This window comes from Tenrec ecaudatus, chromosome 18 (assembly GCF_050624435.1).
Source record: "Tenrec ecaudatus isolate mTenEca1 chromosome 18, mTenEca1.hap1, whole genome shotgun sequence".
Lineage (NCBI taxonomy): Eukaryota > Metazoa > Chordata > Mammalia > Afrosoricida > Tenrecidae > Tenrec > Tenrec ecaudatus.
Window position 1 is genome coordinate 15,809,974 of NC_134547.1, and position 27,077 is coordinate 15,837,050.

Below are 27,077 nucleotides of genomic sequence, written 5' to 3' on the forward strand. Positions count from 1 at the left end.
TTTCTTTTCAGATAGTGACTCCAGCTAGTGGGGGGGAATAACAAAGCGGGGGGAGTAGTCCTTGAGGAGAGCGGTTTGCCGCCGTGGTGGGAGGAGATGGGCTTGAAGGGGGTGAGACATGGATTTGGCAAGTGAACGATGATGTGCACACATGCACAAATTCATGTCTCACTTCTTTTCTTCTCTTCCTTAGAAAAGATCCCTGCTGTTCTTTTTAGTGATGCTGCTTCAACCCGGGTCAACCTTCCAAAGGCCTCCATCTCTTCGACAGTCTCACATCCCCCTCCCCTAACGAAGCCTTTTCTCTGTCCCCAAACTGCTCATTTGGAGGGTACCGAATTGGACCCTTCAGGGAATAACATCTGTTGGTCTCGGGGTAAAGCAAATGGTTTCTACTTGCCTGCTACTCTGTAACAGGGGGGTGGTCAGGGTCAATGGCAATGGGTTTGCTTTTTGGCTTTGACCCCAAGGACTCTGGGGGTCTCCAGAATTTCTTGTGGGCCAGGAGATGAACCCATATTGTAGCTGAGAGACCAGCTATAGAAATCCCCCCACCAACTTTTCTTCCAGACCCTTCTCAACCGTAATCTCTCATTTCTATAATAAAATGCATGCTTGTTGAAATGGCTCTGTGAAGTAAGTTCTTCCATTTACTCAGGTTAACAACTTGGGATGCCAGGGGAGTTGAGAATTTCGTATACACAATATTATTACTTTTGCTCTTATCTGTACCAGTGTGCAGATCTAGCCACATTTGTAGGGTAGAACTAGGGTCATGATAGTTGGGGTGGGGGTGAGCATTAAACAACTAGAGAATAGTTGTATGTTTCGTTGGTGCTATACTGCACCCTGATTGGCTCTTCTCTTCCTTGTGACCCTTCTGTGAGGGGATGTCCAATTGTCTGGAGATGGGCTTTGAGTCTCCACTCCTCATTCCCCCTCATTCCCATTGATACGATTTTTTGTTCTGGGTCTTTGATGCCTGATACCTGATCCCATCGATACCTCATGATCACACAGGCTGGTGTGCTTCCTCCATGTGGACTTTGTTGCTTCTCAGCTAGATGGCTGCTTGTTTATCTTCAAATCTTTAAGACCCCAGATGCTATATCTTTTGATAGCGGGACACCTCAGCTTTCTTCACCACATTTGCTTATGCACCCATTTTGTCTTCAGCCATCGTGTCAGGAAGGTGAACATCATGAATGCCGGGTTATTAGAACAAAGTATTCTTGCAATTAAAACAACTCTGTGGAGGAGCTTCTGATATGCTGCTGCCCACTCCACCGGTCACAAGAGTTGGTGGAGAAATGCTAAAGCATTGAACTCACTGCCATTGAGTCAACTCTGACTCATAGTGATCCTATAGCAATGGTTCTCAACCTGTGGGTTGCAATCCCTTTAGGGGTCGAATGATCCATTCCCAGGGGTTGCCCGATTCATAACAATAGCAAAATTACAGTTATGAAGTAGCAACAAAATTAATTTTATGGTTGGGGGTCACCACCACATGAGGAACTGTATTAAAGGGTTGCGGCATTAGGAAGGTTGCGAACCACTGCCCTGTAGGGCAGACTAGAACTGGCCCTGTGGGTTTCTGAGACTACAACTAGTAGAAAGCCACAACTCTATCTCATAGCTGGTGGTTTCCACCTGGTGACCTAGAGTTTAGCAGCACAAGGTAGAACCTATCACCCCACGAGGTGTCCATAAACCAAACCAAACTGCCCAACCCAACTCATGCCATCGAGTGGATGCTTACTAATCATGACCCTCTGGGACAAGATGGAACTGCCTCTGTGAGTTTCCCAGACTGTTTACAGGAATACAAAGCCCCACCTTTCTCCCTTTGAGGAGCTTGTGGTTTCAAACTGTGGACCTTGTGGATCATAGCTGCGGTCAAATTGATTGAAACTCATGGCCATCCATGTGTATCAGAGTACTGTGCCACATAGGCCTTCCCTCCCTCCCTTCCTTCCTCCCTCTCTCCCTTCCTTCCTTCCTTCATTTCTTCCTTCCTTCTTTCATTCCCTGGTGGAAATATATAACGACCCCTGTATTGATGCACCAATTTCAGCATGTACAATCCAGTGATGGGGATTACCTTCCTCCAATGGTGCACATATTCTCGACATCCTTTTCCAAATCATTCTGCCACCATTCACTTTAGCTCAATGCCCCCTAAACATAAAAGGGTTCCCTCCCCTCTTGCCCCTGGTAACCAATAATAATCTTTGTCTGTCAGGCATTTGCTTATTTAATATAATTGAGATCATACAATATGTGTCCTTATGTGACTGGCTTATTCTGCTCAGTGTGATTTTTAAAATTTTTCTTTTAAATCATGCATGAATCATGTCAAGGCTTACAGAACAGATTGTCAGTCTCACATTCAATGAGTCATCCACATTGTGTTTCCCCGTGTCCACGGCCATCTCCTTGTCTGCATGATGCTTTCAGGGGTCATCTACCTTGTGACAGTGACATGCATCAGTCCTTTCTCTTCGTGGTTGAGCAGTATTGCAGCCCTTTTTGAACTTGGTATTTCCTGGCATTCTATTTGTGTTTGCCTTATTACCTATCTCTCCTTAAGTTAAACTCTACCATGGTGCATTGCTGTATTCTCTGATGAACAGTCATGGAGAGTGTTTCTAGTTTTTTTTTTTGTGTGTGACAATTTCAAGCAAATCTGCTATGAATCAACTGGCACAATTCCCTTGTATGTGTTGTCGAGTCGGTTCTGACTCAAGGCGACCCTATGTACGACAGAATGGAACACTTCCTGCTCCTGTGCCATCCTCACAATTGTTCTTATGGTTGAGCTCGCTGCTGTACCCACTGTGTCAGTCCAGCTTGCCAAAGGTCTTCCTCTTTTTCACTGCCCCTCTATTTTGCCAAGCATGATGTCTTTCTCCAGAGACTGTTCTCTCCTGATCACATGTCCAAAGTAGGAGATGAAGTCTTGCCACCCTTGTTTCTAAGGAGCTTTATGTGTGTACTTCTTCTAAGAGAGATTTGTTTGTTGTTTTGGTAACCCATGTGGGGGAAGCCAGTCCCTCATACTAATCATGGGTTCAGTGAATGCAATTGTACAGTTGAGATATATAAAGATGATATTAGAGTCATAGAGAAATGGGAGAGATGGGAGAGAGAGAGTAAAATAAAGTCAGACACATTTCATGGTAGCAAGCTCACCTCCTGGTAGCATGCTCACACAGTGTGTGCAGAGAGGGCAGGAAAGAGAGCTAGTTATTGCTAACCAAGGCTTATGTCTCTTTGGGGGCATGGTTATAGGTAACTACACATGTCATAAGAAGGGGGGACTGTACAATAGGCACATACATCATAGTAAGGGGATGAGGTAGGGGTATACATGCTTTCGGAAGGGGAGGGACTAGGGATATACATGGGATAAGAAGGGAGGACCCTAGATTCAATGTGGACGCTTAACCTTGGTCATCCTTGGGCGGGTTTGACCTCTCTGGGGTCTCCTATAAGGAAACAGACAACTACTCTCCTTATCAGAAGGGAGTGGGCCCTACTTGTTGTGGGATAAACAGTGGTGACTGCTTGCTCTAGATGGCTGATAGCTCTTAGGGAGAATGCCCCCTGATCTACTTCTGATGACCTCCAAGTGTGTAGTCATTCGCAAGCAGCTAAGTCTGGCATATATTTGGGGGAGACAGCTTGGGAGAAATCCTTCTGTTTCCCACATTTCAGTTGGCCAAGTAGCTGTCTTCCAGATTTCTTGGTTTTGACAAATGAGCGCTTCCAGGGCTTCATCAGCTTGTTGCAACATTTCCCTTGGCATTCCATCAGTTCCTGGAGCCGCATTTTTTGGCTAGTGCCTTTGGTGCAGTTTGAATTTTTTCCTTCAGTATCATGGGTTTTTATAATAGTTCTCTATGCTTGAAATTACTTTAAAGACTTGCTCTAAAAATGAATATTTTTTCCTTGGCATTGAATTTCTTTGATTTTGAAATTGAGATTAGAAATACTTAAAAGCATTTTTTGACTTGCTTTCTCTAAACTAATTGAAATCATCTGTTGATAATCATCTCCTTATTGTCAATTGGGGTTCTGGATGGTTTTTAAAAATCATTTTTATTAGCATCTAAGAAATAATGTTCTACTGTCTGGTGGGGAAAAATGTAAAATAAGGTGAAGTTCTTGTGAAAGCTGGGAAGACGTCCACATTCAGGGTAAGTGATACACAAGGTCAACCATTTCCCAAGCAACTATGGTGAGCACTAGAAAGGGCCAGCCTGTGAATACATGTACAACCCACGTGTTCCTGTGAACACATGTATAACCCACGTGTTCCTTTCCTTTCTTACTTTCTGCAAGTCATTTCTGATTCATGGACACACAACCAATAGCATTTAGTATCAGCTGTAAGCGCACATCAATTTAACATCTATAAAAACAATAGCATAGATCATGGGAGGAAGCATATGGCATTATCCCATTTAAGATCTTTATATATGCTGTGAAGTGTAAAATGGCCATTCTAAGAACTTAATAGGTTAGGATGCATAGTATGATGAGTACAACCACTACCAACACACACACACACACACACACACACACACACACACACACACACACAGTAAAAGCTACCTACCTAGCCTTTCTGCAGTGGCTTTCAAAAATTTATGCACAGAACCGGACACAGAGTGTTCCTGTGGATCAGCAATACGGGGCTGAGAGTGGGAAAACTTGAAGTCAAAATAAAGGTGGGAGGCATCAACCAGACACAAAAGTCTGAAAATGAAAGGATATAAAAAATAAAAACAACTCAGCATGTCAAAGTGGACAAAGGTGACAACCAGCATTGAGATTGTGTGGGCAGCTTTGGTCTCAGGGAGGTGGTTGTAGGAATGTTTGCGGTGTGAATATACTGCTCTTTCTGGTGGTGCCTCTAGTAAGAGAAGTAACATGGAGCCACTGACCCAGACTTTGAGGCCAATAAAGGTGATGTCAGTAGCTGACCACAAGAGGACAGTCCCTTTACTGAAACCTGAAGTTGAGCAGAACCAGTCGCCTGGGGGTATGAGTATCATACCCAAGCTCCAGTGGACCAGAGCTTCTCAGAGGAAAGTAGATATTTATCAAGGCACTTGAAATCCAGGAAGAGGCAGCAGGAAGGACCAATGATCTTGTGTGTTAGTCCAGGTACTTTAGAGAAACAAATACACAGAAACTCATATGTAAGAGTTTTATATAAAGATTAAGTGAACAACAAGAAAACATTCCAACCCAGTGCTGCCCAAGCCCACAAGTCCAACATTAACCCGTATGTCCGACACTAATCTACAAAGTCCTCCTCCATCTCACAAAACACATGCAGTGATGCTGACTGCAGGAGGAAAGCCAAATCAGTGAATGTATAAGCATCTCAGCGCTGGTAGGGATATCTACATGGCCACTCCAGCACCCAGGGCTGCCTCAGTGTAGGGCCATGTGGCTTCTCCTTGGGTATGTCTCGCAGGAAGTGAGCCTTTCCAGCTGAAGCACGCAACTGGCTAAGGCAGTTGCACCCTGGTCTGACCATTAGAGAGCAAGAGACCCGAGAACTAGAAAGGCAAGGCTCACCGAGCCATTTATCCCTCTGCCTTTCAATTAACCCTGTATGTGTTTATCGGCCAGGTTGGCACAATAAACTAACTACCACACCTTGGAAACTCTTTTTGCGGCCATTGGCCACAATGTTTCACGGGGATGAGAGGTAGAGCCTGATAGATGCTTAAGACAGAAGTGGAGCACAAGGAGGTCCTATGAGCCTTTTGGTGACTGAAACAGACCAAATTACACACAAGAGTGGAGAAAGATTCCATAAGATTAAAAACTGCCAAGGGTGGGGAATCCCTGTGGAAAAACTAACCAAGGGGTTGGCCACAGTCATGTAGGTGAGAATCATCTGCGTGGGACTCAGTCTTTGGTTAAACAAGACTGGATAGATATTATGAAAGAAGACAATGACATTGGCCAGATTCCCAACCCATATCTGGCAAAGAAAGATGGTTTTCAGGGCCACTTGCCTAGTGATTCTTAGGGCGTTGCTCTGAAAAGGCCTAAGGAGGATGCCAGAGTCCCTGGGTGGTGGGAAAAACAGGACTATCACAGTACAGACACCAGCAATCTTGGAAACGAGGCTATGCATCCTTCCTTCACTTGAACATGGAGATCTGGTGAAATTCTATAGCATGAACTTAACCTGGAAAATATAAGTCAAAGAGATTCCAGGCTCACAAATTATTATCTTGTCATTATTTTCATTTACTTTTATATTCCAACTCCCCACCAGATAAAGTTGTTGCCAAGGATCATCAAGTTAGTGGTTCCACTCACAGTGACCCCGTGTATAACAAGAAAACACTGCCCAAACCTGTGCCAGTCTCCCAGTTGTTGTTATGTCTGAGTCCACTGCTGCCATCCATGTCCATTCACCTTGTAGAGGGTCTTCCCCTTCTTTCACTAATCCTTAACTGTGCCAAGGATGATGTCCTTTTCTAGACCAGCCTCTCCGGACAACATGTCCAAAGTAAGTGAGATGAAGGCATGCCATCCTCGACTCAAAGGCACATGCTGGCTGTACTTCCTCCAAACCTGTTCTTCTGGCAGTCCAGGTTGCTGGGGTTGTGCAGTGTCATGGAGTCAGTTGGGACCCATAGCCATCCTATGTACAACAGAACAAAATGCAACCTGGTCCTGTGTCATCCTCCCAACGATGGTTTCCAGCTGAAAAAATGATTGTGAAGATGGTGCAGGACTGGACAGAGTTTCAGCTTTAAAAGTGGATGAAGCCCAGGATAGGTGAATTTAGAGAGCCAATAACTAGATCAAGGGTTTAGGGGGAATACAGCAGAGAAGGGGCAGGGTGGGGAGCTAATAACAACAAGGACAAGAAGGAGAAAAACTACTTGAAACTGATCGTGGTAGCTATTGTACAACACTTCTTGGTGTGACTGATTGACTGAATTGTATGATCGCTGGATTATGTCCTACTAAAACTAAAATTTTAATGGAGACCAATTAGATGGCATTCAACCCCAGAAAGCACTGGTTTTATAGAGACCATTTATTTCCTTTTTGATCATCAGTCAAGGCTGTGAGGGAAGAATAATAACATGCAAAACAATGGAATGTAAGTGCAATTATACTTGAGCAGTGAGACTATTTTCTAGATGTGGGATTAAAGTCCCCCCCCACTATGCATATTTTTTCATTTCCCCTCTTTCCTTGGGTTAAAGAAGGAGAGATGGATCCTCCTCTGTTCACACAAGGAGACAGAAATATAAGCCATGCTTATACACAGAATCCAGAAAACATACAGAAACAATGAAGGAAAATTTTGTAGAAATAATGGGTGAAGACTGCATCTCTCTGCAGTGGGATTCAAGAAAGGAAAAATGGGAGCATAAGCGTAACATAGACTATGTCTTCATCTATGTGTGCTTGTACATGTGTGTGTGTGTGTTCTGTTTGGGTATGTGTGTGTTAGTCATATTACCCCATATGTCGATACTAGTCCATACATTCCTCTTTAGACTCACACAGCTATGCAATGACAGCAAATGCGGGAAGCTCACAGGTCAGTGGGTGGGAAGTCTTGTGGATCCAGTGGCGGTGGAAGCATCTCAGCACTGGCGTGGGGCTCCACGTGGCTCCTCCAGCTCCACGGCTCTCATTACCATCATGAGGCTCTATCTGGCTTGTCAATAGGAATGTAAAGCAGAGAGAGAGAGAGAGAGAGAGAGAGAGAGAGAGAGAGAGAGAGAGAGAGAGAGAGAGAGAGAGAGAGAGAGAGAGAGAGAGAGTCTCCACCTCCAGGGAGGAGTACAGGAGTTCCCAGAATCCTCAGGAGAAGATCATGCATACACATAGGCTTCCTTGGCTATGACCGGTTGACAGACTAGACTCCACCCCTTCGTTCAAGTTGACAGGAGATTGTCACTGCCACAGGATACTTGAATCCTACCTCAAATCTTACTCTATCAGCGTATCCCCATTTTCATACACAATGCTTCATCTGTTGGATTCGAGATGCCATGATGAACTCTCTACGAGGTCAGTGAGGCGCTCAGTGGAACTGGTGTCTAAGGCTTCATGGAGTTTCCGGAGACCACCTCCCCAGGGACCTTCACATCTGACTCCATCCAGAGGGAGAACCCAGGCACACCTCCTCTCCCCTGGAGGGCATGGACAGACTGCTCATGGTGAGGAAGATCAGCACTTGTCTTGTCTTGTTCCTATACAACCCCCACTCCACCACCCTCTCCTGTTTAACCCCTCTGACCTGCTCTGACCCTGGGCTTAGACCTGAGGAAGCACTCCTCACTCGACTGCTCTCTGCTCCAGAGATTTCTGCAAGGCAGTGCCCTTCAGGATGCCCTTGACATCTCAGGCCATGGTTATAGGAACAGGATTCCTGGACCTGGCCTCTCCCCAGAGATGCCATTATCATGTCACCCATAGCACAAGTGACAGTGTCTGCCTGGGGGGTCTGGGCATCTCCAGTGAGAGTGATTTCTCACCTCGAGTCAAGTCAGCAGGAGGCCTCATTGGTGATTAGGGACCACTCTCAGCCATCAATGAGAAGCTTCTAACGAGGAACCAACAGCTGGGGGAGAACGTTGTCAGTGTTCCTATGGCAGGACTCAAGTTCAAAATCAAAGTTCCACCAGGGGGAAGGGCTTGATTGAAAGGAGGTCAAGGTTACTTTTTATTTGATGTCCATGGGATCTTGTCTCCAATGCTCTTGCATGTTTCCACACTCAGGCTGACCCCATGGGTAGTCCACAGGGAGCATCCGCATTTGCTCCAGACTCTGACCTCTCACTGGACTTGGAATCGTTCCCTTTTCACTTATCCCACAATGCTTGCCACTCCTGGCAAAGGGGTTTTCACGTCTCTATGTTCACCATTCATTTTCCTGTATTGTTTAGAAAAATCACATCATCTGTTGGGTAAATCCAAAGGCTTACTTTATGTATAAGCTCCATAACTGATCAAGTTCATCAGACAGAAATAAGAAGGGAACCATTTGGAAACGGAACTGAAAGGTGAGGATGTACAAGTAAAAACATAAGCATAGGGCCCCAGGGAGAGAAGCCAGAACTCTTTTAACAACTGTAATTTCTCCCAATCAACTTGGTTTATGTACAGGTGGGTTTCACACTTTTCTGCTACAGCTGTGTGTCATGTGGGTCCCAACAGAAAAGTGGGTGAAGGGAGTGGGTAAGAGATGACAAAATAATAATTTATAAATTATCAAGGGTTCATGAGGGAGGGGGAGTGGGGAAGGAGGGGATAAAAATGAGGAGCTGATACCAAGGGCTCAAGCAGAAAGCAAATATTTTGAGAATGAGGATGGCAACAAATGTACAAATGTGCTTGACACAATAGATGGATGGATTGTGATAAGAGTTGTATGAGCCCCCAATAAAATGATTTAAAAAAAAGAAAGAAAGAAAGAAACGCTGTTATTCACAGGTAGGGATTTTCTGAAAATGGTTTTATGGTTCATTTGCCTGGCTCGGAATGATGTGCCTCACAGGAGAGATGCTTGGGATGCCGTGAGCATCCCTGCTTGGGTTTGCAGGCCAAGACTTGGGGGCGATGGAATCACAGTGGACATCCTGGTGAATAGAAACATTAGCAGAGGGGTTGCCCCAATGGGCTCACACAGCACAGGCTGTGAAGACAGTACAGGACTGGGCAACATTTAGTTCTGTTGTCCATGAAGTTGCTATGGGATGAAACCTACTCAAAGACACCTGACACCAACAAGCATGTGGACGTCATCATTAACGTCATAGAAGGAAAAGCATCCATATCCAAATCCAGATAATCCCCCCTCAGGGTAACCGGGGTTCACCCAGGTGCACTGTGGTGATGGGAACAAAATCCTTGGTACAACTTTCCTAGCCTCTTTCCTTCTTTCGACAGTTACAGTGGCACTTTTCCATATACCATACATTCAGTAGTTCAATCATATCACGAAGAGATGTACAATCATTACCACGATCAATTTTAGAATATTTTTCTTCCTTGTATTCATCGTTGTTAGTGTAATTATTTTTTAATTGTGACAAAAATATACACAACAAACCATTCTCCTATTTAGCGACTTCTACACGTATAGTTCAGTACCATTGTGTGTGCAACCGTGATTTATTTATTTTAACAATTAAAAAAAGTATATGTTGTATAATAAAATAAAACAAAGCAGCTATTCAATAACCCATCATCTTCAGCTTATTCTGTAGTTTCTATTTTGGATACCTATAAAGTAATAGGTGTATTTATTAGACTGATTTATGTATCAGTTGTATTTGTACATAATACAAAACATTGATTATATGAAGCATGTGCACACACATAATTGTTACTGTCAATTGATTCCTATTGGACAAAGTAGAGTTATCCTATAAAAATACCAAAGTTTACTCTTTTTAAAAAATATAAATTATTTTATTGGGGGCTCTTACAGCTCTTATAACAATCCATATATTAATTGTATCAAACACATTTGTACATATGTTGCCATCATCATTTTCAAAACATTTCCTTTCTGCTTGAGTTTTTGGTATCAGGTCGTCTTTTTCCCCTCCCTCCTACACCTTCTCACCCTCATGCACCTCTGATAAATGATAAATTATTATTATTTTCATATCTTACATGGTCTGCTGTCTCCCTTCAGCCACGTTTCTGTTGTTCATTCCCCTGGGGTGTGGGGTGGGTGAGGGCTAAACCTTTGATCACTGTAGTCAGTTCCACGTTACCCCCCTCTTACCCCCCACCTCTGCCTTCCCCCTACACTCATGGCATCGTTACTCCCATTACTGTTGCTGAGGGGTATATCTGTCCTGGATTCTGTATTGAGAGCTCTTACCTATATAAGTGTATATCTCTGGTCTAGCCAGATGTGTAAGGTAGAACTGGGGTCCTGATAGTTGGGCAGGGGAGGAAGCATTAAAGAACCGGGGGAGTGTTGTGAGTTCCATCGGTGTTATGCTGCACCTTGGCTGGCTCATTCCCTCCTTGTGACCCTTCTGTGAGGGAATGGACAATTGTCTACAGATGGGTTTTGGGTCTCCACCCTGACCCCCCTCATTTGCATTGATAGATTTGTTTGTTTGGGGTCTTTTGATGCCTGATACCTGCCCCCATCAACACTTCGTGACCACACCGGCTGGAGATTGTGCGACCATGATTGATACCCTTTTCCATATTATTCCACCACCTAGCCCTTTCCTTAGCAATGCAGTTTTCATTTTTTCTGAAAACTTCTTCCAAGGTGCCTCTGGATGGGTTTAAAGCAGCAATCTTTTGGTTGGTCATCCAGTACTTGAACTCTGAGCACCAGCCTGGGATTAATCCTTTTCTTCGAAGGTGTGCCTTTTGTTTTGTTTTCTCCTGTCTTGCCGTTTTATTTTCGAAAAGTGGACATTCTGAGTATTATCTTTTCTGAACTCTAGAAATCAGGTTTCCCTCCCTCCCTGGGATTTGTTTTTGCGACTTGTGGGTTGTTATCATCATTTAGTTCATTGTTGTTTGTTTATCTCCTAAACTGTTTTTAGAAGTCTGTGCTTCTAATCAGCAGCCGTGATCATCCTGTTTCCTTTGAGAAAATCTATCAAGATTACCCTTTTGGCATCCCCAAACAGTTGCTGTAACTGACGGAGCTAATGTCTCTCTGCCTTGAGTTTCAATGGCCCAGTAGAGCACTTCAGAAACTCCTGTCTTGATTCTACCTTCTTCTCTGGTCTGTATTAGGGAATCCAAGAACTCACTCACTCCTCTTTATAAATTGTTCCATCAAATCATATTCATTAGCTTCTATCTTGCTTAAAAGACAAATGGGAAGATGCGCCCTTTGAGCGAGGGAATATTCTCACAATGCTTTTTTTTGGAATTTTTATTTTCTTTTTAGGACACCCAAACAAGACTAGGATAAATGCATTACTGAGAGAAACTGCTTGCAGCCATCCACGAAATGCAGAGACCTAATGGAACACACTTGGTATAGAACAAACCCATGTGCATCTGAACATGGAAGCCTGATAGTCAGACAGCTTTACTCACTCTTGCATGAGTTTAAGCAAGGCAAAGACATTATTTTGAGAGGCTAATGAATACATATGTTACATGCTATTTCTTTTGTAAAATTATTTCCTGTAGATTTTATAATTTCGAGGTGATGGCTATTCTGGTAGGTTTTAAATGAGTTGCATTTTGGCATTTTAAATGATATGTAATTTAAGTCAAATTACTCACAGTCAATTTCTTTTTAAACACGTGACATGCTCCCGTTAAGGGCCAGGGAGTTGGCTTTGACTCCTGAGTACAATAGAACAAACACTGACTGGTCCTGCACTGTCCTTACAATCCTTGTGATGCTTGAGCTCATCGATGTAGGCACCGTGTCGATTCGTCTTGCCTAGGGCCTTCCTCTTTTCCATTCAGCCTCTGCTTTTCCAAGCATTATGTACTTTTTTAGAGCTAGGTCTCTCCTAATCATGTCTCAAGTACATGAGTTCATCCTTGCCTCTGAGGAGCATTCTGGCTGTACTTTTTCCAAGGCAGATTTATGAGTTCCTTTAGAAGTCCATGGCGCTTTCAATATTCTTCACCAGAACCTTAATTCAGATGCATCAATTCTTCTTCTGTCTTCCTTATTTAATGTCCAATTTTTGCATGTATTGGAGGTGATGGAAAATACCAAGGTTTGGGTCAGGCACACCTTAGTCCTTAGGGCGACATCCTTGCTCTTCAATATTTTTTAAAAAAATCTTTCATAGCAGATTTACGCAATGCATCATTTGATTCCCTGACTACTGCTTCCATGAACATGGATTGTCTTTGCAAACAAGAGGAAATCCTTGACAACTTAAATCTTTTCTCCACTTGTCATGATGTTATCTACTGGCCCAGTTGTGAGGATTTTTGCTTTCTTTATATTGAATTGTAATCCATATCGAAGGCTGCAATCCCTGGTCTTCATCAACAAGGCTGCTTCAAGACCTCATCACTTTCAGCAAGCAAGGTGGTTAGTTGTTGTTCCAGATTGTTCATGAGCCTTCCTCTGATCCTGATGCCAAGTTCTTCTTCAAAGTTAAGCTTCTTAGATTATTTGGGCAGCGTGCTTAGACTGAACAAATGCAGGGAAAGAGTATACCACTCATACACACTTTTCCTTACTTTAAACCATGCAGTATCCTTCTGTTTAGTTCAAAAACTGTTTCTTGTTCCACACGAACACAATGAAGCATTCTGGAATTCCAATTCTTCTCATGTTAAACATAATTTGGTTAAGATCCATACAAATACCTTTGCATAGTCAATAAAATAAGAATAAACATCTTTCTGGTATTCTCTGTTTCGCTTTCAGCCAAGATCTATGTGACATCAGTAATGGTAGTCTTCTAAACCCAGCTTGAATTTTTTGCAGCTCCCTAATGATGTACTGATACACATTTTTTCGCTTATCTGTGGCACACTCTTACTTGCACGTGATATTAATAAGTGTTTGATAATTTCCACATTCTGTTGGATCACCTTTCTTTGGAATGGGCACAGATGGATAGCTGTCTTCAAATATCTTGGCACAGACTAGTCCGTGCCTCCTGCACTTTATCGGCTTGTTGAAGCATTTCTCTTGGTAGTTAGTTCATCAGTTCCTGGGACCCTGTTTTTTGCCAAAGACTTCAGAGAAGCATAGATTTTTTTTTCCTTCAATGCCATTGGCTTTTGATCATGGGCTACCTCTTGAAATGGCTGAATGGTAACCAATTGTTTTTGGTATAGTGACTCTATTACTTTCATATTCTCGTGATGCTTCATGAATCCTTTTATATTTTGTCCATAAAACCCTTCTGTATTACAACTCAAAGATTGATTTCTTTTCTTCAGTTGTTATAGCTTCAGCTAGGTTAAGGGTGTTCTTTCATTTTTGATTTTCCAATTCCGAGTCTTTGAACATTTTTTTTCCACTTAGAATATTTGGAAATATTCTTTTTTCTTTTAAACATTTTATTAGGGACTCATACAATTCTTATCACAATCCATACAGACATCAATTGTATAAAGCACATCTGTACATTCTTTGCCCTCATCATTTTCAAAGCATTTGCTCTCCACTTAAGCCCTTTGCATCAAGTCCACTTTTCCCCCCTCCCTCCCCGCTCACCCCTCCCTCATGAGCCCTTGATAATTTATAAACTATTATTAAGTCATATCTTGCCCTATCGGGCATCTCCCTTGACCCCCTTTTCTGTTGTCCATCCCCCAGGGAGGAGGTCACATGTATATCCTTGTAATCGGTTCCCTCTTTCCAACCTATTCTCCCTCTACCCTCCCAGTATCACCCCTCGCACCCCTGGTCCTGAAGGCAGATCTCTTACCACAACATCATAGCTTCATTTTCTGTTAGGACACTCCCTGGTTGTTGTAACTCTTTGATTAGTGTAAAGCAGTCATACCAGTACCAGCATCAGAACCTGTCTAGTTTCAGGTTAGACAGAAGATCATGACCAAGATCAGCCCAAATCTGATTCCCTTGAGGTGAAGATCAGACATTTCCCTGCCCCCCAACTCTTTTTTCCCCAGCCATCTGCCTCGTGGCACTCTCTACTTATCTCCTGGGTTGGATCCTAATCCATCTCAATAGCCACGCAACATTCATTAGTGGTTTATTAAGGAAGGGACAGTATGTCAGGTTGGGTTCTCTAGAGAAACCAAACCAGTGACACTTGCATGTGCTGTATATAGAATGAGATTTAAATCAAGAAATGGCTGGTCCAGTGGTAGAACTCGGTAAGCCCAGTCTGGTTCAAGTCAGGCTTCTCCTGACATGTGGAAGCTGATGAACAGGGAGCAGGATAGTTGTGAGTACAGGGTGGTGGGTGTAGAAATCTGAAAACAGCTGATCTGAGTCCACTAGTCCACTGACAGATCCTGGGATCAGTAGGGGATGAAACAGGAGATCAAAAAACCAGGTATATGATCCAGCTACAGGTGAAGGGCCAAAGAGAGGGTTCGACTCTTCTAGGTCTCACTCTCATACAAAAAGGTTTGTGACACCAAGGAGGTGTCACCAGGCTGTGACGCAATTGATAGATTGAGTTCAGCCCTTCGGTAAGGACCCAGGTGTCATGGAAAACCAACCTCCAACAACCGAAGGGCCAGAAGGTACAAATCTATGGCAATAATATATAAAGATTATAGTAAAGACATAGAGGATGTGGTAGTTACATAATCTGTTGTCAATTAGAGAGAACTAAGAGTGAAGGGGTGGAGTCTAGCCTGTCAATCAGGTCATAGCTTTATGACCTCATTTGGAGGTGCTAAGGAGAGAAATAGCTCACTGGAGGCGGGGCACACACTCACTCCCTGGGGGACAAAGAAGCTGAAGAGACACATGGAGCTACGTGGCTAGTGCCCTGAACTGGAGGAGTCATATGGAGACCCCTGCCAGCACTGAGATGCTTCTACTGCCACTGGATCCACAAGACTTCCCACCCACTGGCCTGTGATCTTCCTGCATTCACATCATTGCATGTGTTACATGAGTCTGAAGAGGACTTTAGAGATTGGTATGGGACAGATGGGCTAATACCGGACTTATGGACTTGATCTGGACTGGGCGGGGATGTTTTCTGAAGGTACAATTACTCTTTATATAAAGCTCTTTCTTGTACACATATGAGTGTCTATGAATTTATTTCTCTAGTCTACTCAGACTAACACAGAGGCTAAGAAAGATAGGAGAGAGAATAAAATTCAGGAGTCAGACACGTTTTATAGTAGCATGGTCACCTCAGCTCCTCTTGATGGACCACACAGAACAGAGCAAGTTGGAGAACTGAGAGAAATGAGAGAGAGCCTTTACTCTTTTGGGATCTTTATAGGTAAGCTTAAGACATGCATATTCAGTAGTTACATACATCACAAGGTGGGCAGTATCTGCATGAAGGTCCCTGAGTTCACAGTTGAGGAACCTAATACCTGCATTGGAGGAAGTTATGAAGGGGTTGGGTGTCATGGCGTGAAGAGAGAGCAAAAGGACAATGTTTGCTTCTATAGTATGATATAAACAACCATGTGCTCACTTTAAGGCAGCATAGCTGTTAATGAGAGAATCTGGGGGAATGATTTTTAAAACAGGATCATGTACCTGGACTTTCTCACCAAAGTGGAGACTTTCCTACCGTGGAATACCAGCATTCCAGATTCTCTCTGTCATAAGTTAGGGAAATAAGAGTCCTCGTCCTATTTCCCTCAGTGTTCGTTTCCCACACCTAGGGGTGTCTAGCTGACATGATGTCTGACCATCACAAACAGGGTACAATTGGGGACCAGGAAGCATACAAGCAAGGTCTCCCTTGTGCAGTATAGGACAGCTCCTCCAGTTCCTCCAGCCATGTACACGACTCTCATTCCAAGGATGTGAGCAGGGCCTCTCTGCTCCAAGGACAGGCTCCTCTCAGACTCCTCAGGATAGGCTCCTGTTGGCTCTGCCGTGTGTCACTACTGCTGCTGCTGATGGGCCCCTTTAGGGCCTCTTGCAGTCTTTCGTGTGACAATGCTTGACCCAAGTCACAGTTTTTTAATGAGTTTCCTTGCCTCCTCTCTCTCTCTCTCTCTCTCTCTCTCTCTCTCTCTACTTCTATCTTCCCCTGCTTATCTATCTATCTATCTATCTATCTATCTATCTATCTATCTATCTATCTATCTATCTATCTATCTATCTATCTATCTATCATCTATCTATCTATCTATCTATCATCTATCTATCATCTATCTATCATCTATCTATCTATCTATCTATCTATCTATCTATCTATCTATCTATCTATCTTCTTCTCCTGCTTCTTCACGACGCTCCTCTTTCTGCTTTTGCTGCTTGTGTCCTATCCCATTTTCCTCTGAACCTCCACCCCTCTCTGTGGAACTACCACCGATATACACCCCCATTCTCCCTCAATTTCAAGGAATGGCCCTCCCACCAAGACCAGGAACTAACCAATCTCCCTTTGTACCCCCAAGAAGATTTGGTAGATTTCTTGGGTCAATTGTAAACAACTCGGTTTTGCAACTGGCAAGCAGAACAGAAGTCAATAAAGTAGAGTAATTAACTCACACCCATGTAATTGACCACTTTTCCAGATGTTTTATATTGTGTTTTATTCAGGGACAATGATCAGATGGGTGGAGGAATGGCTTATTATGGCACCAAGGATCCATCCATCCTCACACTTCCCCATAGAATTTCCAGGTCCAAGAAATAAGGAGAAAGAAAAAAAAACTAACTAACTAACTCACTGCCATTGAGTCAATGCCAACTCATAGTGACCCCCTGTGGGTTTCCAATACTATAACTGTTTATGGAAGTAGAAAGTCCAGTGTTTCTCTTGCAGAGACAGAATTATGTTCTCCAACTATTATATTGAAAAGATCACTTAAAGAATATTTGCTTCTTGTCCTGTGATGTTGGGCTTCATGTGGATGAAGAATCTAATGATCTAATCAGTCAGAAGCCGTGACTTCCCCCTACCCAATTTTTAATTCCCTGCACTGCTGAAACCACAGGCAGAGAAGAGGTTCACTCTGTTGGCAAGTGTGACTGAACTGGATTCCCAGAGAGAGGTTGTGTTGCTGGATCCAGGAGGACTGTATTTGGAACCCAAGGGAATTATATTTCCTTGGCAGGTGAGTCTGCTCAGTGGAAAATTACAGAAACTCAATCAAGATCCGACCAGTACAAAGTCACTTCCCCACAGAATGAAGATTTAGATCACACCCAGATAGCACTGTCCAGTGTGATGGTGACAGGTGGTCAAAGAATATGGAATGCGTGATGAAAGAAGGCACCTCTGACCGTCCTCAGCTATACATCCATCCGTCATATTACCAACTTTGTTTAGTTGTACTTTCCCCTCCACCTCCACAACCCAGTTCCCTCACTCTAAGATATATGCGGAACGGGTGGTCTAACCTTAAGGGGGCAGGACCGCATGAATACCACCAGGCAATGTTACAATGACATGGTAACTGATGGGAATGGCTTCTTTTGTGTCGAGGACACACATTTGTCATCCTGACAAAGGAAAATGGTGTATATGGAAGGACAGTGTCTCCAGATTCCCTCTCTTCCCCTTCACCACCTTGCTCTGCCCTGGGAGTGGTCGATCTAGAAGGAGACTGTCAATGAGATCTCCTGTCTCCTGGCTTCCAGCTGGGCTTAGACAATAGGAAGTCCCTAGTGGAGATCAGAGGGGAGGTATTGAGTGAGATAGTGGCATTCCTTCCCCAATTTCATCTCTAGAGTGTTACTACAGTTATAGTACACTGGCTTGTTTAGATTTTTCAGCTCCAAGACAGAGGTCTTGCCAGGAAGTCATCTTGTGGTAGCTTTATCTGTGTCTCTTTCTCTCTGCAGATTCCAGAAATGGATCCTTCTTCTCACACTTTCGGGTTTAGGAATGTTAACCGAGACCCCATGTTATCAACTCCAGGAAACTATGCTAGCTCGCGCGCACACACACGCACGCATGCACACACGCACGCACACATTCACTCACACTTTTGACAATGATCCCAACCTCTCAGGTGGAGTGAGCTCCTTGTTTGTGTCAGAGACTTTCCTATTAAGGTAGACGTTTCATGGATCCAGTGCCCCTGCTTAATCAGCGGGCCAGATATTGTCCAAATACCTTTGGGTGTAGCTCGCCAAAGGTCTTTTACCACCCACGCTGAAATGGGGATGTGGACCAGGCCTGTGGGTTGGGATGGTTGAATGCCTTGTGGAGCGCCCCTCCTTCTTCCTTCCAGATCTCTGGGTGTTCTACCCTCCCCTTCACATAGAGAAACCATCACTGGGTGAAAGGGCAATGTCTTTATTATCAGACACAAGTGGCTGCTGCTTGTATGTTCCCGCTTCCACAGAGCAAGTTCAGCTCTTCCCAGTGCCTCATAAATGTTACCAGGTGATAAAGTGGTGGTGGGCATCCTTCCCGGATATGATGGCGAAATAATGACCTGTTCACAGTTACTAGGTCATGAGGTCAGAGGGCATGCTTTGGGGTATCAACAGAGTTTAAGAACCCCGGGGAATGGGATCAATAGGGAGGATAGGAAGAACCCCCATACCAAAGGACTAAGGAGAACCTTAGACCCACTACTCTGGACTCTTGGGGGGTTAGTGTGCTCTTCATCTTGAGAATGCTCAACCACCGAGAAGACCCCAATATTCCGGGCATTGTTCAGTAAGGTGCTGGAATTTTGAGCCACGCAACCCTGAATATCCACTGTGGTGTAGACCCCACCTAGAGGGTGAAGAAAGAGTTACAGAGGACACCCAAGGCAGTGCAGTTGAAGCTCTTAGATACAGGGTCCCTACAACGGCCCTCTTCTTCCTTAGACACAGGAACATCAACCTCTGGCTCCCTCCCAGCGTTCACGCAAAACTCACTCCCTGCAGTGGAGCTGACGCTGACTCAGAGTGATGCCTTGTCAGTTTTGGAAGCTGTCACCATTGATGGGAGTAGAAAGCCCAGTCTTTCTCCAGAGGAGCTACTGGTGGTTTCCAACTGCTGACCAAGGGGATCGCAGCCCGACACGTCACCACTACACTGTTATGGCTCCTCCCCTCCCACTTTAGAACCGGTGAAACCCTCTCAAGACCCAGGATTCTTTGCCCCAGCTCCCTGCAAGAGTCAGGGCTTCCAGCCTTCTCCTTCCAACCCCCTCTCCTCATGATGAAGGGTTTAACGCTTACCTCCAGTGAGACGCATATTACCATGATAACAACGATTGGCACCCTGTGGGCACTGAATGAGTGTCGAGTCTGTACAGGAGCCAAAAAAATTTACGCAGGCAAGGCAACTGATGCCAGAATCGTCCGGAACATCTGGGGAACAGAGTGGGTTTGGGGTACACAACGATGCTCCCAGCTCCAACCACCCAACATGAGCTCCAGAGTCTTTGGGTCTATGGGGCCCCCATCTTCCCAATGCCCCTTCACCAACCTGCTGGATCTCATACCTTGGCGAGGAAGGGCATTTAGGAGGACACTGCTAGTCGAAGCTCCATTGCACCCATTGGAGGAGCAGACATGGTTGTAAGAGGCCACGAGCACCCCAGGAGGCCTAGAGTGTATGGAGATGGTCGAAGAATTCTGTGGCCCAGGCCCCGGCAAGGTGCAGCCTTTGCTCCCCAGGAGGATTGCTGTATTTCCTGAGGGTTGGTTGAGAGAACAAAAGATGAACTGCAAGAGGGAGATGCTCGGAGGGAGCCAGGGGTGAGCGAGCCAGTTTGGGAGATTCCAGGAGAGCCAGTAGGCACAGGTGAAGGCAGGTCTCCTAATGGGACAGGGGATGCGTAAGGTGGAGTGCAGGCCAGAGCAAGAGCTTGGGCACCATCTTGGTCCATGGCGGGCATTGTGTGAGCATCCGTCTGCTCCCCCAGAAAGCTCTTTCAAAGTCGCTTTCAACGGTCACTTTCTCAGGAGTGAGTCCCCCTGAGAACCTATTGAAAAAGGCAACCCCGCCCCTCCTTTGGATGATTCTTCCTTTCTCCGGGATTTCCACACAGCGGGTGGGAGTGGAAACATGGATGTGGGAGGAAATCTCACCCTCTTTTAACCCCCTTTTCCCATGAGCTTTTTTTGGGAAGCCTGCTTGTACATCTCTCTGTCTCTCTCTTTTTTTCTTTTCCTAACTGTATTTCCCGATGTAAGAGGTCAAACATGATTGGATCCGTGGTGCCAAGAATAGTGCTTGGCTGGCGAAGAATGCGGATGGTGCCCGGCTATCAAAAGATATAGCGTATGGTGTCTTTAAAGCTTGAAAGATAAACAAGTGGCCATCTAGCTTAGAAGCAACAAAACCCACATGGAAGAAACACACCAGCCTGTGCGATCACGAGGTATCGAAGGGATCAGGAATCAGGTATCATCAGAACAAAAAATTCTTATCATAGTGAATGAGAGGGGGAGTGTGGAGTGGAGACCCAAAGCCCATTTGTAGGCCATTGGACATCCCCTTACAGAAGGGTCTCGGGGAGGAGATGAGCCAGTCAGGTTGTGATGTAGCAATGATGAAAAATATAACTCTCCTCTAGTCCCTAAATGCTTCCCCCGCCCCCCCTCCACTATCATGATCCCAATTCTACTTTGCAAGTCTGGCTAGACCAGAGGATGTACACTGGTACAGATAGGAACTGGAAACACAGGGAATCCAGGGCGGATGATCCCTTCAGGACCAGTGGTGTGAGTAGCAATACTGGAAGGGTAGAGGGAGGGTGGGTTGGAAAGGGGGAACTGATTACAAGGATCTACATGTGACCTCCTCCCTGGAGGATGGACAACAGAAAAGTGGGTGAAGGGAGACGTTGTACAGGACAAGATATGACAAAATAATAATAATTTATAAATTTATCAAGGGTTCATGAGTGAGGAGGGAGTGGGGGAGGGAGGGAAAAAAATGAGGACCTGATGCCAGGGGCTTAAGTGGAGAGCAAATGTTTTGAGAATGATGAGGGCAATGAATGCACAAATGTGCTTTACACAATTGATGTGTGTATGGATTGTGATAAGAGTTGTATGAGCCCCTAATAAAATAATTTTAAAAAAGAATAGTGCTTGGCACCCAGCTCTCAGTAACTACCTACCAAGTCATGAAGATTATGCGATGTCAGCACTGGGCTCTGCTTTGTAGGTCGTTTATCACCTATGGCTCATGACTACCCAGAAAGGTAGGTCCTATTGTTGGCATCCCTTTAACCCTATCCACTCTCACGCCCACCCTGACTCCCCAAAGATGAATCAAGATATAGGGAAATGAAGCAGTCACTATTCTAGCCTCCGGGGACCTGGTTCAATGGCAAAAGCCTCCTCTTCTATTGGAGACACCTGGGTAGGTTTTCTGACCCATGCACCCAATGCCCAGTCACCACCTATCTGTCACTGGAGACTTGTGTGTTGCGTTCAAATAAGACAGACGAGGGAGAAAAGGCTGGAGACCCACCTCCAGAAGTCAGTCCATGAGAATCCCCTGGGTTACAGCAGTCCCAGCACCAGGCCCTCATGATCATGGCTAAGGACCAGGTCACCTTCGGTTGCACTGTGCTTAGGGACTGAGTCCACTCTAGCTAACAAACCACCAAACTAGGGTCTGTGGAACTCCAGGGCAGGGAGGGGACCTGGTCAGGAAACTCAGGGGACAGAATGCAGGGCACAGAGGAGGTACCGGATGCAATGTGGATGCCTTGTTTCTCTTGTCCAGTCCACGCACCTGCATCAATGAGCATCAGCGTCTCCTGACACACCTCGCCAGCAGCACAGAACTTGGTTGAAAATGAAGTCCATTCTTGAGGCTCCTTAGACAACATTTTACCACTTCTTATCATGCTCCCTGAATGACAGCGCACCAAATCTGGGGAGAAGGAATCACCAAGGTCTGATGAATCCAGGGGCCCTCTCATGACTGCCTCTCTAAGTCCCATGTTCAGGAAGGTGGATTCATTCTTGAAGTGCAGTCCAGGGGGCCCTTCTGCAGAGTCCCTCCATCGCAGACTGAGAAGGGATTTGGAAGTCTCAGTCCATGCCCTCCCCCACCATGCTTCACCTGCTTTCTGCTTGAACACCTGCTAGAACCAACTCTCATCGCCTTTTTGGGAAAATTGCTCCTCCTGGTGGGTATGAAGCAGGTAGACTTCCCTTAGCCTATGCCAACCACTCTAGGAGCCCTCGTGGTGTAGTAGTGATGCATTGGGCTGCTAACCACAAGGTCAGCAGTTTGGAACCACCAGCCACTCCATGGGAGGAAGATGAGGCTCTCTAGTTACTCTCTTGCAGTTCTACCCTATTTTGTAGGGTCACCAGGAGTGAGAATCAACTCAGTGGCCATGGGTTTGATTTTGGGTGTGCATGCACGTGCACACCAGCACGAACCAACCTCTACTTCCCTACCTGACCAGGGTGCTTACAAAAAAAAAATGAGGTGGTAGCCTGAGCAGTCATGGGTAGGTGATTTATGTTTCCAACCAAGAAACCCTATGTCCCAAGCAGAATTACCCCCACTGACTTATATGGTTGAGTCTTTACCAAAAGCTAGGCTACGGGATTCCTTCGAGGCAGAATTGACTTGATGGCGGTGAGTTGGAGGCCATTGTAAGCACTGTCATGGGTGATCCCATTTCAGTCTCTCAAGCAGCTCATCTTAGCTGGACGACCTTATTTGAATCTCACGGAACCCCCCCCCCCCCCCCCCCCCAATGCATGGGTGGTGCTACGATCACCATCCCCATGATAATGGAGAAAGCGAAGGCAGGGAAGTTGCTAAGTAGCTTGCCAGGCATCTTATGACTAGCTAGTGGCACAAGTAGGCTTGGAACTCAGATATTCTGACTCCTATGGGCTAGAGGGCTAATCTTTCTCATCTACTTGGGTTCCTGCAGCCTTCAGAAATCTAGTTAGACAACCGTGGGTCTACACCTTCTCTTGGGACAGCAGTGGATCCGGGATGGAAGACTCCACGAAAGAAACCCAGGTTTGATTCCCGGCCCGCCTCATGCAGCGCCATCCCTCCTTGGTTAGCGGAGGCTTGCGTGTTACTAAGGATGTGGAGCAGGTTTCAGGAAGCAGAGCTTCCAAGTACGATGGACTACGGGGAAAGGGCTAGCTCTCTTCTTCAGCAAATCAGCCAATGAAAACTCGATGGAGCTCCGTGGGGTCCAGTCTCCAAGTGATCATGGGCAAGAGTGCAGGACCATGCAGCATTCCCTTCCACCATGCCTGTCTCATGGGGCAGCAGCCTGCTCCGTGACAGCAGTTACCACCACCAGGCCTTCCCTTCAGCCCATCCCATGATCAGCCCAAGGCGTCCTACGAAGTGAAGCAGCCTGAGCCGGAGACTCAACCACCACGACACAGGCAGCCTTCACGACATCCCCAGGAAGGGGCCTGCTTGTTTCTCCATCTCACAGGACACCCAGCTGCAGCTCCTGCTTCCCTCCCCCCGCCCCCCCCCCCGCCCCGCAGGCCCACTTTCCTTGGCCTACCCTCCCCCATCTTGGTCCATGGAAACTCCTTTCTTGACCCCTCCCCGGTCTCTCACCAAGCTACCTCTGCTGCTTCTTCTGAGCCTTTTACTGATTTGTTCAAGGTCAACCTTCTCCAATTAGACTCTAAGCCCCATGAAGACAGGGATTTTGGTTTTGTCTGGTGCCTGGTGTATTCCCAGGACGACATCAGTGCCTGACAGCACAGGGGTTGCATTAAACACTGATGTGTGTTGTGAATCCCCCCACCCCCATGTGACAGGGGACAAAACCAAACAAGGCCTACAGCATCACCCCCCCCCCCGGGCTGAGGAGCCGGGCCAGTCCTCCCCGCCCCCTGGATGTGAGACTCACCCATACTATTGCAGTTCTCACTCACATCAATGGGACCGATCTTTCGGGTCCCATTAAGCAGGTTGCAACCTCCTTGGGCCAAACAGCCTTGGATTTCAATGTTGGTGGGTTGGAAGTGCCCTGTGGAAAGGAGAAGAGAGAAAAACGTGGACACTGAGAACATTTCATTCTCAGAACCTCCAAGAGGACAGGTTTTCTCACTCCTGGGGGTGGGGGGTCATGTCTCAGTTTACCTTCCCTCCTCCAGAGACTCAGATCTCAACTCTCAGATCATCCCATGGGATCTGCTCCCAGAAGGACGCCCCCTGCCCCAAACACCACATGCCTAGCCACATACCTCCGCTGAAAGTGAGGATGCCTGAGTAGCAATGTGTGATCCCCGCCGGGCAGGGGCGGTTGATCTCAGTCTCCGCCAGGCACCCATTTTCGGACAAGCAGGAGGGGCACTGCATACCCCCTGGCATTGGGGTAACTGGGGAGATACGAGGGAAAGGAGATTGAGGGAGGCTGGGTTTGGATCAGGTGACTCTTGCTACCTTGCTGTAGCTAGCTGCAAGAACCAACAGCTGGCATCTCCCGGAGCACCTCCCTGATACGTTCACACAGACCCAGAGTGGGAGGACTCAGTGGGCCCAGGTCATGCGAGGTAAAGGAAGACGTGGAACAGGAGGCTTGGGAAGAAGTCCCCGGGGGCCTGGATATTGAGGGGGTCAAGCCAGGTGCTAGGGCCACACAGGGAGGGATGTGAAGGGGTGCACAGGGCACAGAAGGGGCCTTCTGAGGTTTGGACACCAGAAGATGAGATGTTCACAAAAGAGTCCAAAGAGAAAATCTCCAAATGTGATTCTTCAAGGTCCCACTGTGTCCGAAACCGACACCGGACCAGGGTAGTGGGGGAAAGGAAAGATATAGGCCAGGATTACGTAGGAAGAAACCCCAACTGACACCTCCATCACCCACCCACCCCTCACCCCTCGGCCCCCCCCACCCCCACTGCGATCAAGTCAAGTCTGACTCAATGGCAGCCCCACACAGGATTTCCTTGACTGTCCAGCCTCCTTTCCCTGGAGCGGCTGGTGGGTTTGAAGTGTCATCTTGTGGTTGGGGTTAGCAGCCTGATGCCTCACCCACACTGCCACGAAAAGCCAGGACCCAAAGCCCACAGTCCTCTTTTCCAGCTGCTGCTCGGCTGGCCATTCAGTGGTCACTAACCAGGCTTCAGCATGAATTCTTTCTCTTGGGAAGCCAAGGCCCAAGGTATTTCTAACCCAAGAAACCTAACAATTCTGCTGGAGGAAGGGGGCAAAGGAAGAAGGGAGAGGGTCGGAAGAGGGATTGTAGAGGAGCAAGCAAGAGGGGCAGAGGAGAGTGATTTTACATAAGCTGTCCCTCCACACTCCCCTTCCCTCCCCCAAACCCCACAGTGCCCCCCCCCCTTCACTACCTTCGGAGCTGAACGGTGCCCAGACCGGGACGGTGTTGGCAAGGTCATTGCACAAGTCCTTGTCCCGGCACACGTGGTGGTAGGAGATGATGGAGAGGCCGGGGCCGGAACGGTGCTCCGTGACTTGGGACTCCTGGTCCGCAGCCTGAGTGCAGTCCTTGTTGAGCACCACATATACCTGGGGTCCTACATAGGGTAGGAAGGCGCAAGGTGGGCGTGCGGGGAGGATGCTAGGCTCCTGGCAGAGGCGAGAGAGGCTGGAGAGGAGGCAACTGGCAACCACCACCCCTCGCTCATTTAACGTCAGCCCCACCCCTGAGTCCCAGAGGCTCCTGGTGCTCGGAAGGGAGGTCTCCCAAGTTTCTACCCAAAACACAGGTGGGCCTCAGCCGGGGTGTGGGCCAAGGGCTGGCGCCTGCGGGCTTCCTCACCATTCTGAATGAACAGCAGCGTGTCTTGGCAACCCCAGCCGTCTGGGCAGACATCTTTTCTGTTGACTGTCCACTGGATATGCTCTTCAGGATTAAGGATATATTCGGAGTTCAGGATCCCTTGTTGGCAGGTCAGGGCCTCAGTTCCTGGGACAGGAACATCAAAGGCATCTTAGCAAGGCCTTCTGAGGGAGCATTCCCAGGTGACTAATCTCTGAATTGGGAGCCTCACTCACGGGGCAGGGTGATGAGAACCCCCAGAAAGGCCAGCAGCAGGGCAGGGTTCATGATCAAGCTTCCCTTACACCGTTGGTACTTCTTCTTTCTCGGCGGAAACCACTGTCCTTTTATAGCTTCTCGTACCCAGAGGAATCCAGGAAAAGGGTGGGGGAAGAGAGAGAGGTTCGAGAAACAGTGTCCTGGGCCCCTGCCTCTGGGTCTGCAATTGCTTGAGGGCCCTGGAAGCTGGGACCCCTCTTCTTCTCCTCCCACTGTACTCCCTCCTCCAATCCCCTAAAGTCAAACCCACTGCCAAAGAGCTAATTCTGCCTCAGCGTGACCCGCACAAGGCTTCTGAGACCAGAATATTCACTGCAGTTGACAGGCTCATCTTTCTCACTCGGAGTGGTTGGTGGGTTTGAACTGCTGACTTTGTGGCAGTCCAATGCCTCCCCCAGAGCATCCCCAACACCCCTAGCACCTAATCCCTTCCTCCCTCGGACCTAGGAATTTGGGATCCTGGCCCCCTCCTCCCTCAGACTCAGAAGTTCAGACCTTCAGCA

The 27,077-nt window shown here is 46.5% G+C and overlaps 2 protein-coding genes across 2 annotated transcripts in view; one reads left to right on the forward strand and one right to left on the reverse strand.

Annotated features, from left to right (window-relative positions):
* Window positions 1-18,624, forward strand: part of EDDM13 (epididymal protein 13) — a 55,471-nt gene extending 36,847 nt beyond the window's left edge. Inside the window, exon 6 of the mRNA XM_075536631.1 lies at window positions 18,616-18,624. Coding sequence (XP_075392746.1) covers window positions 18,616-18,624 — 9 coding nt within the window. The remainder of the gene's footprint in view (window positions 1-18,615) is intronic.
* A 361-nt stretch (window positions 18,625-18,985) lies between these two features.
* LOC142431614 (CD177 antigen-like) lies at window positions 18,986-26,583 on the reverse strand. The gene is made up of 10 exons (XM_075536633.1): window positions 26,532-26,583; window positions 26,296-26,442; window positions 25,865-26,050; window positions 24,758-24,892; window positions 24,421-24,540; window positions 22,299-22,439; window positions 20,050-20,241; window positions 19,784-19,915; window positions 19,185-19,331; window positions 18,986-19,044 (listed from the first exon to the last, which is right to left on the reverse strand). The coding sequence occupies exons 1-10, from the start codon at window positions 26,581-26,583 to the stop codon at window positions 18,986-18,988; spliced, it is 1,311 nt and encodes a 436-aa protein (XP_075392748.1).
* Window positions 26,584-27,077: the final 494 nt, after the last annotated feature.

What these genes read in the sequence shown, in the direction of transcription:
- LOC142431614 (XM_075536633.1), bottom strand. Translation starts at nt 26,583, where the DNA reads ATGAACCCTGCCCTGCTGCTGGCCTTTCTGGGGGTTCTCATCACCCTG. An exon ending in GCTGCTGTTCATTCAGAATG is followed by an intron (nt 26,051 to 26,295) that starts GTGAGGAAGCCC and finishes TACCCTATGTAG; the next exon opens with GACCCCAGGTATATGTGGTG. An exon ending in AAATGCCCTTCCTCGCCAAG is followed by an intron (nt 19,916 to 20,049) that starts GTATGAGATCCA and finishes TCTGTTCCCCAG; the next exon opens with ATGTTCCGGACGATTCTGGC.